At 50.3% G+C, this 12,798-nt stretch overlaps 1 protein-coding gene across 4 annotated transcripts in view; it reads right to left on the reverse strand.

The window, feature by feature from the left end:
* Positions 1-12,798, reverse strand: part of SSH2 (slingshot protein phosphatase 2) — a 137,367-nt gene that overhangs the window by 19,182 nt on the left and 105,387 nt on the right. For all 4 annotated transcript variants that reach the window (XM_048823685.2, XM_048823684.2, XM_048823683.2 and 1 more), the window contains 6 exons: positions 8,038-8,159; positions 5,460-5,528; positions 4,626-4,691; positions 3,820-4,014; positions 1,956-2,049; positions 1,655-1,783 (listed from right to left, as the gene is read on the reverse strand). In XM_048823685.2, coding sequence (XP_048679642.2) covers positions 1,655-1,783; positions 1,956-2,049; positions 3,820-4,014; positions 4,626-4,691; positions 5,460-5,528; positions 8,038-8,159 — 675 coding nt within the window. The remainder of the gene's footprint in view (positions 1-1,654; positions 1,784-1,955; positions 2,050-3,819; positions 4,015-4,625; positions 4,692-5,459; positions 5,529-8,037; positions 8,160-12,798) is intronic.

A 12,798-nucleotide genomic window follows, 5' to 3' on the forward strand; every position in this document is an offset into this window, starting at 1 on the left:
TAAAACGACGACAGCGTCATCACCCGGGGCCAAGGCCAGGCCATTGCGCTGAACAGCATGCTAGGAAGACGAGCGTCTCCCCACAAAGCCCCATGCTTTGGTGCCTGGGACTGGGGATAAAACTAGTAGCACCTGAGCTAACGCCAGGGAGGTCACAAGCCCCATGAGGCGTCAATGAAAAGCTGTGGCTTGCCAGCCCACAGGCTCTCTGCTCCGCCCAAGCCGGCGAAGAGAGTCAGCCTGCCAGCTGCAGCAGAGTCATGGGAACCACATGGCCCGCGGTTTGCTCCGCTTAACAGTAACTGCCTTGTCTGGGTCTCAGATTTCCTCATCCCTCGCTGGGTTCTAACACGGCTCCCTTCTGCTAGTGAGGTGCACCACGCCTTCCAGAGAGTTCACTGCACAGACCTGGCCTCTTCGCTGTATTGTGCTCATGAATGAAATTGCTGGCTGAACCCAACCTTATTGTCCTTTGCAAACCCTGCTACTTCGCTTCCGCCCCTGGGTGCCGCGAGCCATAGAGACTGACTTTGCTGAGTGCTGCCTGGGAGCCTTTCCTGCATGGGCTTGTTTGCATCCAATCCCCACAGCTGTCTGAAGTTGCCTGGATTACATCTGACTACTCTGATGAGCTTGTACGAACTTCTCACTGGAAACCACCCGGGCAAAGCAAGTCCTTAGCCTGAGACACTTTTGCTGCTTAACTTGCCTGCCTCCCCTCCACCCGCCCACTTTCTCGGAAGCGCTCCCGTTTCAAGACACTCTGCCTCCTGAGCTGCTGAAAGAAACTAGCTTCAGAAGGGTGGGAGACGTGGCCTCCTTACTTGGGCTAGATTGGCTCGTTCAAGGAGTGGCAGCTCTGTGTAAAAAACGAGCAGACCTCACGCTAAGCCAACAAAGCTGGGTCCATCCCTTGGGGTTGGGAAATCAAGGGGAGGGCTGGGAAATCAAGGGGAGGGCTAACTCACCCTCGGGGATGTGGTAAGTAGCCAGGCCCTGGCAGCGATGAAAGGCAGTGAACTAAGCACAACATTAAAGGCAAAATGTTTACGTGGCCGTAAGTGGATAATCTGCAGGGTGGTTCTTTGTTAGGCTCCTCTGTTCCTGGCTGAGAAATGAGTTCAAAAGATCTCTGCTGTTACAGGAAGTGTAATTCCACCTGTGACTTACACAACCCTTCCCTGCCTGGGTTCCAGTTTGCTTTTTTTGTCACTGCTGTGTCCTCCCAAGGAGAGGTCACCCCGGTGATCTCATACACAGACTCTGGTATGGGATTAGGGATTTGACTGTTACGTGCCAGTAGAAATTGGGAGCGAATTCAGGTTTGCGCGTGGAAATACAGAGCTGAGGTTTGCTTCCCTCACCTGGAAGCTGTGGAAGGGAGCTTCAGCAAGGCTGGATTGATCACATTGGGGTCAGTGCGTCCAAGACACCAGCCAGCTCTCAGCCAATAGTACCTCGCCTTATGCATCTGTGAATGCGTGAGCTCTAGGAGCAGCTACTGTTCCACTGATGGGAATGTGACTTTGCACAGAGATCAGCCCACTTAAGGTAAGAGGCATTATTTGCAATTACAGGCCTGTTCTCAGTCACACAGACATCTTGTGATTACCAACGGATTCTACCTTGCAGAGCCATGGTCTTAAGGGCTTACCAGAAAGACATGGTCAAATATCTGCGTGGGACTGTCCATCTGCCCAAGGATCACAATCATTTCATTGTCGATGAACTCCTTGAACTCCCGCAGATTGCACACCATCTGCATCTCCAGCTCCGTGCGGATCTGAGGAGGAGAAGAAAGCTGGGTGAGTTCTTTTTCCGTTTCCCCGGGCAGAATAAAGGGACAATGCTCGTGTTGTCCAGTGCCCTCCGTGCTCCCGGTAGCCACCCTCCTCACCCGCAGCATTCTCCCGCACCCTAGTCCCAGCATGGGCAATGGCAGGCTCCCTGCTCACCTCTTTGGATGTGATGTTCTCCAAGTCTTTCTGCATCATGATCTCCCTTAATTTGGTTTTAATTAACCGCTCTGTACGCTCACGCTCCGTGGGGCTAGGAGAAGGAAGCAACAGCCATTTACTGCTAGGTTGGATAGAGTTGATTCACAGTGGTTTTTAACTGGTTAATGATGCTATGCAGATGCACCGAGAGTGAGACACTGCTGAGAAGATCCCCACCTGGGAGGAATCTAACGCTTTACCTCTGGATCCCCTTAAACCCAGATCAGGTTCACAGCCACACTTTATATGGAACAAACACCGTAGGATGGATCCAGTACTTTAATGGCACGCCATAAAAATCTCTCCAGTATTTTGCAGTTTCAGTGGCTTCAGGCAGCGTATTATCCCTCTGCTAGTCTCCCAGCTTCCCCCTTACCTTTCTTGGAAAGGTAACAGCTCCACACCTCCTTACATGGAGACAGAGTGCAGCTAAGCCTGTGTGCATTCCACCAGCCTCTGCTGCCTGTCGCCTTATCGCTGGTTGCAAAAATAGCTTTACTAATCAACCAGGATGGTGGCAGTTGTACTGTAGCTCTGGTGCTCCGAGCTGGCTCACCCAGCATCCAGAGACGGGGCCCAGCGGTGACATCTCACACCTATTCTCGCCGTCTGCAACGCTGCCAAGACAACAAATGCATGGAGGCTTCTGCTTTAGGAGCAACTAGAATTCCTCTCCAGCTGGTGGTTTAGGAGTAAAAGAATTACAAAAAATACCGGTCCTTTTAATCACAGAGCCCTGCCAGGGACTCCATAGGCCCACAGCCTGAGATTTTTCAGTGGAGAAAGGGTGGGTTTTTGAAAACATGAACAAATCATGGCAGACTATTATTCTGGCAGCCTTCCAGAGTCTTGCAGCTCACTTCCCTGTATGTTAAAAACAATCAGGTGTGAAGACTCATTGGCAGCTGAAATGCTCCACATGATTATCTGCTCACTGCTCTGCTAAGACAACTTGAGCCCCGCGTGCTGTAACGAAATCTATGGGAAGGAACAAAGCGGGCAAGCAGCCTGTGATGGCAAAAAGGCACGTCCTCCGTTCTCCTTGGGGGGAGCGTGGGGACTATAGCAGGAAGGAGCTCTTGAGGTAATGCCATTGCTCTTAGTGCTGCAAGGAGAGGCTACACAATTACTATTGTGTAGTACTGGTTGTGTAGAACTGGTTGGGAGCTATTTGTAAGCAGGCAGCTTGGAAACCTGGCCCCACTACCAGCATGGCCATCTCAGTCACTGTCCTGACGCGCGCCACCAGCTAGCATCCGAGCATGATGCATCTTCCCACCCCGTTCCTCAAGGAGATAAACGCACTCGTCTCTACCCCACATTTAATCATTAGACACCTCGACTGGATCAGCTGCTTGAGGCTTCCCAGCTAAGAGGCATGAAAGTCTCTGGGCCACGCAGCAAGAACAAAATAAAAACCCAGTTTATAATAAATCAGCAACATGCCCATGTAAGCTCCTGAGCTGGTCTGGAGTTAGAGACAAGCTCCTAGGTTCTACTCCCAACTCCGCCACCAACTCCCTCTGGGGCCTTGAGCAAGTCACTTCACCTTCTGTCAAAGGGGATAGTATTGCCCAGACTGAGGGACAGAGAGAGCTCTGGAAGTGCAGGGAAAATGCTGAGAATCAGCACTGAAAAGGACACAACAGGGTCCCCATTAGCTAGTTTTCCAGCCTTGATGTTTATTTAATCCAGGATCCACCTATGAATTTGCAATGATTCCTGTTGACAAGGCATGAAACCTGATTCTATGGGGCTCCAGTGGAGGTTTGGCGCTGCACACGGCAGAGCCTCGCTGCCCAGCAGAGATGGGTTTGCTTACACATCCGTGAAGAGGGTGGGGGAGTCGGGCCGATGCGATTGCACATCCTGCATGGTGTTCCATTCGTTGACTGAAGACTGGTCAGAGTTGATGTGGCTCTCATAGTAACTGACCCAGGTGAGGAAGAGGCTCCCTGGGTAGTAGTTGTGACTTCGGGCCACCTCACAGGCCTTGTGTAAACTCTGCAGGGCAGACCTGGAAGAAGCCCCCACACATCAGCATCTCCCCTGAGGACGAAGAACAAACTCCAGAGTCCCACCATTCCCATTCACTACGGCTGGCTGGGCTGTGGGGCAGCACGTCCTGCCTCTGTCACTTAGGACGCAGGTCTGAACCTGGATGCAGTGGTACCCTCGGCCTACAGTTGCCTGGAAAGGTTACTGCTTAATGCAGGGCCTGACTGTAAAGTCAGCTCTGGACTCACACACACAGCAAAGGTCTCCGGTTCAGATTCAAAAGAACCCTGCAAAATGGCAGCTCACGCTCTGACTGCCCTTTGCAACACGTCACAGGAATCATTCTGAAACCTGGTACCGGCCTTTGGAGAGCCACGTCACTCACTGCACACACACGAGCTACATGCCCCCTAGAGCTGAAGAAATGGTCGTCTTGACGTTACAGACTCCACCTGCAGTTACTGTACCCACGCAGCACAGCCCCCTGGGTGTCTGAGCAGGTGCCAAGGCCACGTGCCTGGGTCTCGCAAGACCTGGGTGACACCCAGCAGCACCCGCTTTGTGAAAGCAGAAGCATGTAAAATGCCTTGGCTAAAGGAGCCTTGAGACAGAGGGACAGAAAGTCCTTACCACATTGCTTGAACAGACACCGGCTTGAACACATGCACCCTGTTGTCCGTTGATACGCTGAACCCACTGGTGAAAGAAAAACATTGACCCATTAAGAATGAGACTTATCATGGAGTCTTTTTTCAGCCAACCACCATTAACGTGTAAGCAGCCAGGACAGCAAAGGGAGAATCCAGGACACAGATCTGTTTGGCCAGTTTCAGCTAGAGGACTGATGCAAATAGCATGGGACAGCTCTGGGCAGGCTCATTTTTAGTGGCAGCTGTTCAGCAATGAAGCCAGGACGCTGGCTGAAATAAAGGCGTTGGTCAGCCACAGAAGCAGCAGTGCCCAGGTGAGCAGTTTACCCAGGCTACATTCAAGTTCAAAGCCAGAAATGGAAACTACATGGTACAGCTGAGCGAGGCAACAAAAGCTGCAAAGGTCATTCTCTGGGCAGTCCGCACAGCTGGCACCGAGAGGAGTTTACAATCCAGGAGGACACTGGGGAATGAAGACATCACACTTGCATTTACACTTAGCAGAATATGGTTGTCCCTACAGGTGCTACACAGCAACACTTGATAGGATCCCTTTTCAGAAGCTTTCACCCCCGTCCCCTCCCCACATAGAGTGAAAGCTTCTTAACAGCAGCTTATGCGCACACATGTGTAAGCTGCTGCCTAACTGCAAGGCAATTGGTTGTTGTCTCCCACAACAACTGTGATTTGAAAGACAGCCTGAGCTGTCCCTATTGACAATAATTTGAATGCAATTCTACACACTATCCTCTGTGTGCAGCATAATGAACAGAACCCCTCTGCTTCCCAGCCAGAACATACAAGAGACACTTACCCGTCCCCATCCAAGTGAATAAGGGTGTCGCTCCACAGAGGCAGGACCAAGCCCATTGTGCAAGTGCTACTGTAAGAAACAGAAGGTCAGCCGTTGTGCCATCCGCTTACCCTGCTACTCTTCAGATTTGTACAGCAATGGTTGCAAACCCACTCACATTGATCTGAAATACTGACCAGACCCCTCTCTAACCTGAGTCTTGTTCTCTACAGATGTCCTTGGAAGTGCAAACGCTGTTTGATATGGGCTGTTAACCAAAGCGGTGGTATGGTCGTCCCCCTGCAGCAAGCTTGTAATGTTAGTGTATTCCCAGGGTGAATTCAGAGCAGCAGGCTCTATGCAGGAGCGCAGAGGCCAAGCCACCCAATTTTCAGTCAACTCAAGGTTTTTACACTTTAACAAAAGGAACCGTCCTGATTTCTTTCAGGTTTGTCAGCACAAGTGGCTCATGTCTAGTTGCGATTTTGGAATCCAGGGTTCTCTGTTTTTATTGGTCGTTCAGCCACAGCTGCTAGGAACTCAGGCGAGTGTAATTTCATGCTAGTCCGAATGTCAGCAATGGGAAGGAAGGTATGGTAGGTTGTGCACTGCAGCACGCCACCCCCATCTGCAGATTTCCCTGTGTCCCCCACAATGGCTAAGCACAGGCTGCCACAAGAGAGACTTATGGGAAATGTCTGTTCTTCCAATAGCTGCTATGTCTTTTCCCTCATTTGACTAGCATGCCATGTTTGATCACATGGAAATGCTTTGTCCTCTCTGAAAGAAAAGGGAAACCCTGGGATAAAAGCAGAAAAAGTGATGGAAGAACTGACGGGAAAAAAAAACCTGTACGTGTCAGGTTGCCAAGGGGAAAAGCCCAACCCAAATTAGGAGGAAATTGCCAGGTGATCAAAGCAGGTGCTTTCAGGGAGCATCAGAGTCTATTGTCCTGCTCTCCAGTTCTTCACGCTGGGTGACTGGAGCGCAGGGGAGGCAAACAGAGACTCAGACTGGACTGCGGACATGCACGCTCACTGCACGCGCGGACGAGGAATGGCCGCAATGCCTGGTCCCCGGAGACAGTCACAGGCAACTATTTCTGTTGACTAAATGAGATGAGCTCATGGAAAAAGGAGTTTTTAAAAGGCTCCCCAAGGTGGCCAGGGTATTTTTAGTGATACTTTTCAGCGAGCATTTACCAGGAGCCTTAGCAACAAGTCTGTATTGAGTTATAAATAGCAAGTGGGCGGAGGGGAGAGGGGGGAGGGACAGCATGACAGTCTAGAACCCAAATAATAGCAAAAAGCTAAAAAAGCCTGCGCCGTGTTTATCTGCGCGTCTGAGACGGGGGGACAGCGAGCCCTCACTTGTCTGCATTCCAGAGGGCAGCACTGGTATGCCAGACCCAAGAGCAAATTCCCCGCTCACAGAATTCTGTGCAAGACCGTAATAATTGTGCTAGTGGACCCATGACACGCACCGGGTTTGATTTTCAACCCCGCTGCACACAGCACCAGCTGCGCACGGGCCCCAGTTCTTTTGTGCCAGTTGCTTCTGAGCCAAGCTTCCCAAGCACCGCTAAAAATTAAGCACAGTGGCTGCTGAGATATCTAAATGACAATCAGGAAGGCGGTGTCAAAGGCGAATGGTTTCAGCCAGCCATGTGATGGCTCCAAGGACTGGTTCCGTGTAACAACTCTGGAGGAATTTTTCTGACATGCATCGCACATAACTTTAAGGTTGGCAACATTCATTCCCATACTGTGGTTCTATTCAGATGTTCTGGGGCTGATGCACACTCGCTGTTTCCACTGATAACTTCACAGGAAATTAACAGGAGGGCTCAGGACCTGGGTTCCTATTCTCTCCCCTCTTAGCTAAGACTCAGATTGGTTTGTGATGCTTTAGGGTTCATGTCCTCCCACCCCACCCCCTATAAAGAGCCCAGAGTCCTAAGTTTCACCTTTAGGAAGTCTCCGCCCTACAGCAGCTGGCAGGCCTCTCCGTGGCTTCTGGTTACACAGACAGCAGAGACTACTTAGTGGACACATTTTGCAACTGGTCGGAGAGGTCAGCCACAATTTACATAAATAAAGTGAAAGCACTACACCGTGCTGACACACAAATGGCGGGAGAGCGCACGCACTGAGTAACCTCTGCCACCAGAGCACCTGGCATTTCCTTCGGGCCCTTTGTTCCCCCACCACAACCGAGCCTCCTCCAGGCGTCGGGGTCTGAGTGCTCCGCCTGACCTGGGAAAAGCATCTATTGTTACAGCTTTTTGTTGTACAGACTCTAGGGAAATCAGACAAGTTGCGGATAAGCAGGGCTTTGGGGCTTGCTGCATTCAAAACTCCTGCAGCTGCCTGGGAGGCTGGTTACGCTATTTTTCGGGAGTTCCAAATGCTACACATCCTCTGTCCCTCCTAACTCTGAGCTGCTTCCCCCTGTCCCAAGTCCCATAGCCCAGGCTCTGCGTTTCAGAGATGCACCAAGCCTCCAGACTCCCCACCACCTCCTTTCAAGATATTAGAAGGAAATCTGGGGGCTGGAGAAAGAAAGCGAGTCTAGAGGTTGAAGCAATCTGCCTAGATACCTGTCGTTGGAAGAGAAATCCATTCCGAGGACAATGCTTTCCTCAGTGTCTTGTCTGCCATTGGTTGAAACTACCACCATGTATCTAGTGCGGTTCTGGTACGTACTTTCCAGTCTTACTGCCTAAAGGTCAAGGAGACAAAACAAAAGGTCAGCAGCAAAGCCAGTGAAATGTACAGCTGTGACTTTACAAAGCATCATTCCATGCTGATGTTTGGCACAACAAGCAGCAAGGCCTTTTGCACCAGCACAGAAGACCAGAGCCTCTACACTGGGTACGCAGTACTGCCGCAAAGAGAGAAATGAGAATCATTCTCTCAGCTCTCTCGGACGTCAGATCTGCTCCTTACACCCACCAAGCACTTGCCTGCAGACGTGCCCTGTTCATCCAGGTTGCATTCAAACACTATTGCCAGCAGTATCTGGGGATAGCTGCCACAGTCCTCTGAGCAAGTTGGCATAGTTAGTCCTAGGAGGTGGCACAGAGGGGGCTCAGCACCACGCAGAAGTTAAGTAGCACTTCAGAGAAATGGGTCCTTCCCTGAAGCTATCCTCACTGAATTATGGTAGTTCCGAAAAGCCTCTCGACCAACTTCACAGACAGGTGGGCAGATCCCAGGAGTCTAAATCAATCCATGGTCCCTTGCTGGGCTTCTGAGCCCACACAACTCTGTAACTGTACCCTTCCCTGTGCAGAAATAATGCTCATTTCCTAGAGCTGCGGGGAAAAGCTTGTTTCCGAACTCCACATCCACAGACCAGCGAGGCTGGATGCCATTATGTCTAATTGCTCCCGCCCCCTTCCAGGCATAACCCTTTTTGAGCACAGGGACCCGCAAATATACCGAGAGGAACGGACTGGTATCTTATTTAAATCATTTCTTTAAACGATTGACTGACTAGTTGATTCTGTCCCTAAACCCAGCACAGCTGGTGAAACTCAGGCAGCAGCCTTCCCGCGTGCTTTTGACAAGAGCTGACCGCGAGAGAGGCAAGTCGGCAAGATCCAGGAAGGCTGCATCACAGAGCCCGGTACAGTAACAAGAAACCAAGAGGAACTACATTCAAATGACCTACGCAAGTCTCCGTAAGATCAGAAGTTGATTAGCTGTGGCGTGCCAAGGGGACGGCACACAGACACAGTGCATTTGGCTAGGCCAGGTTCACCTATATGGATCTGTGGGAGGCAGTTCCTTTTGCTTTTAGTGCTTTTGGACTCGGTCCCAAGTTATTTTAGTCACAGAAACCCAATTAAAGATAGACTGGGATGCCATTAGGGAGGAGATGTCTTAATTATGATCTATTGGGTGGTGTGTTTGCTTTGGGCAGTCTAATCTCGCCCAGAGTCTGAGTGTTTACATTTGCACTGTTACACTGCTTCCTGAACTTTTCAGTGAGCCATGGGGAGCCAATGAGGATGAGAAAAGCCTTGTCTACATGAGCAGCATCAGTGAAGCCTCCCAGTGTTGTAGCAGGGGCAACAGCTGGCACAGAGGCATGACTGGCATTTCAGCCACCACTAGACCAGACCTATCCAACACTACAGCAGACTAGAACCGCGACAAGGCACCCAGCTTGCAGTGTGACGGGGTGCAGGCAGATTGGAAGACACACTGCATGGTGGGAGAGGTGCCCTCACCCCACTCTACTCAGAAGGAGTCGCGCCAGAGCCAGCCTGATTTGCCTTCTCATTCCTTAAGAAGGAGAGACATGAGTATGCATTTCTGCAGGCCAGCCCTTCCAGACGGGATTGCAGCCAAAGGGGGTGACTTCTAGGACTAGCAGTTGACAGCAGATTGCAGAGGAAACAGTTGATTCTGACCCCAAAGAGCAGAGGACAACCAGGGTCTTGGTGGTTCAATTTTTTCCACCCACACTAGGACACAAACCCCATAGGATAAAACAGAGAGAACTGCCTGAAAGTGGAGTGAGCAAGCAATGAATAGCGCAATAACCACCCTGCACCCAGGGACCTGTCAGAGGCTCCCGAGGCTTGTCTGCAGCCAGAGGATTAGTGTAATCTAATTTACTTCACTAAACCAATCTAGGTAGCTGTAATTAGCTGTATGGCTTTAATGTAAGACCCTTTAGAGCAGGGCTGACCAAGCAGGTGCCAAAGGTCACATGGCCTCAAGTTGCTGAGACAGGATTTTCATAGGAATGATTATGAGAAACTGACTTTTGAGGATCAGCATTTAATACCCCCGCTCCCGCTGACAGCCAGTGTGGGTGCAACTAGGAGGCAATCTGTTTCGATAAATTGACTGGAATAATCAATAATTAGCTCTGCACTTCTAAACCAGGTGACACCAGAGGATCTCAAAGCAATTCACAAACAATCAGAGTCTCAACTTGCTTGTGAGGGAGCTGCAATTCCCAATCTCCTCCTCCAAACCGGGAGCTCATTCTCGACCAATGGCAGTGATGTCATGATGAAGCACAACAGAATCAGTTGCATCAATTACTACCCACCCCACCAACATGGCTGTCCTAGCAATAGTGGGTTACGCAGAGTCACTGGGACCTCTCACCAGCCGATCCATGCAAGAGGATGTTCTCTTCTCAAATTGAGAAACTGACCTACATACTGGTAATATAAAATCTATGGCAGCTCTTCCTGTAACCAGGGTCTGTCTTTAGACAACATGTTGTGATTACAACACAGCTTTCCCCTCACCTGCAAGCTTTTTTGACCACAAATGACATCATGCAGTATTTAGCCACCCACATGGAAGCACATTATGGAGGTCCAAAGCCAATACAGAGGCCTTACCCATCACCTGGATAGAGAGTAAAGAAACTTGTAATGCCTACGACAGGACTGTGGGAATTTATAAGTTAGAAATTTGGTTTGGATACAGAACAAGTTTAAAAGCTAGCTGCCCAATTTCTACATTCTTCCACATTCCAGAAGGTTCTTGTACAACTTAACCCATTGCCTTCGTGCTACTGGTCTTACACTGGTCTATTAAAGGGCCCAATCCTGCTCCCCTTGAAGCCCCTGAGAAGTCTGCCAATTGCTCCAACAGGACCAAATGCAGACGCTTCAGCTGTCCTCTAAAAAGTAATGCTGCCCCTCCAAAGAGCAGCAGCCAACACACAAGAAGAGAAGTGGGGTTTTATGCTCTTTACACGACAAGTCTCAGCTGAATGTACTATTTTAATGAGTCTCTTACAGCTCTGTGCACCCTTCATTTGTCAGGAATCAATTCAATTCAGATGGACTTCTGACCTCAGCCTCAGGCAAGACACTAGCATTCCGAACGGAACGCCACACAAAAGGCTGTGTGTGTTCTTAGCCTACCGTCCTTATTCGGCTGTTAACAGGGCAAACTGGTCTCACAGTGCAGAGAGCAGCCAGCAGTACTGTTGAGGAATGCATGCTCAATAGCCACAAGCATTCTGACTTTGGGCCCCAAGCTGCAAGGTGCCAAGGGCCCTCTGGGATGTGAGTGTTCTGCATGCTCATGGCCTTCTGCACCAGGCCTCTGGCTTGTTTGGGCTGGGTTATTCCACATGCAATTGCAAAGTACTTGCCAGTCTCCTTTTTAAACTGAATGTGCTTTGCAGTCACATCAGCTGCTTTCCTGTCATGTGTGTAAGGAAAATCCAGGAGGAAACTACAAACTAGCTAGCAGTGCTGGAATGTCTCTCCTGGTGCTTGGCTAGCCCTGAGGGGGAAGAAACTGCTGTGGCAGATTCAAGAGATGAACCCAGACAACACAAGAGAGCCCATCAACGCTAATGTATGACAAGAGAGCCAATGAAGATCTGTGAAATGTTTAGATATTGCCAGTCCCTCCGGCCACCACTCTTCTGTTTCTGGAGGCATCCAGGACAAAGTTACTAACGCCACCACTTCAGTTCCATAGCATCTTTCAACTGAGGATCTCAATGTGCTAACTAACCAACAAGTCTTTGCTTATAACACCACGGCAATATAGGCAAGAGCCATACAGGGATTACTTCTCCCACTAAGGAAATGCAGTCACATCTGGGGTAGTACATGGTAGCTGTTCAACAGCCCACAGTAACACCATGCAATGATGTAGAAAGGGAAGATGAGAACCCCAATGACTACAGGGGGGTATTTCAGGTAGGCTAGATGTAATCAGTAGGGCTCTGTGTCTGTCATGGAAGCTGTAGAAGTCACAGATTCCGTGACCTTCCATGACCTCCGTGACTTCTGCAGCGGCCAGCGTGGCTGGCTCTAGGGCAAGCTGCTTGGGCAGCCCTGCTGCCAACGGCAACGGCTGCTGCGGGAGCAGTCCCGGGGACTGCCTGAGCAGTGGCCGGTGCAGCTGGCCCTGGGGACTGCCTGAGCAGCAGTCCCTAGGCGGGCCCCCAGCAGCGGTCCCAGGACGGCCGGAGCAGCTGCTGTCAGCAGCTGGTGCCACTGCCCCCGTCCCCCCCAGCAATGCTCTCCACACCCAGGCACTCCAACCGCAACAACATCCCACCCCCCCAAAGATTTAGTCACGGGTATTTATAGTACAAGTCATGGACCGTGAATTTTTGTTTATTGCCCATGACCTGTCCATGACTTGTACTAAAAATATCCTTGACTAAATCATAGCCTTAATAATCAGCAATTTAGACACCAGAGTAATGTTCTTAATTCTTATGACAATTGCTACAGGATCTTTAATGACCACAGGTGCTCAGGACATGAGTCACCAAATGTATGCAAAACCCTTGAGTCAAAACATTGTCCAACTCCTTGTCTCACTGGACAAATCAGCGAGCTGACTGCACCTTTCCC

Source organism: Caretta caretta, chromosome 17 (assembly GCF_965140235.1).
Source record: "Caretta caretta isolate rCarCar2 chromosome 17, rCarCar1.hap1, whole genome shotgun sequence".
NCBI classification, from domain to species: domain Eukaryota; kingdom Metazoa; phylum Chordata; order Testudines; family Cheloniidae; genus Caretta; species Caretta caretta.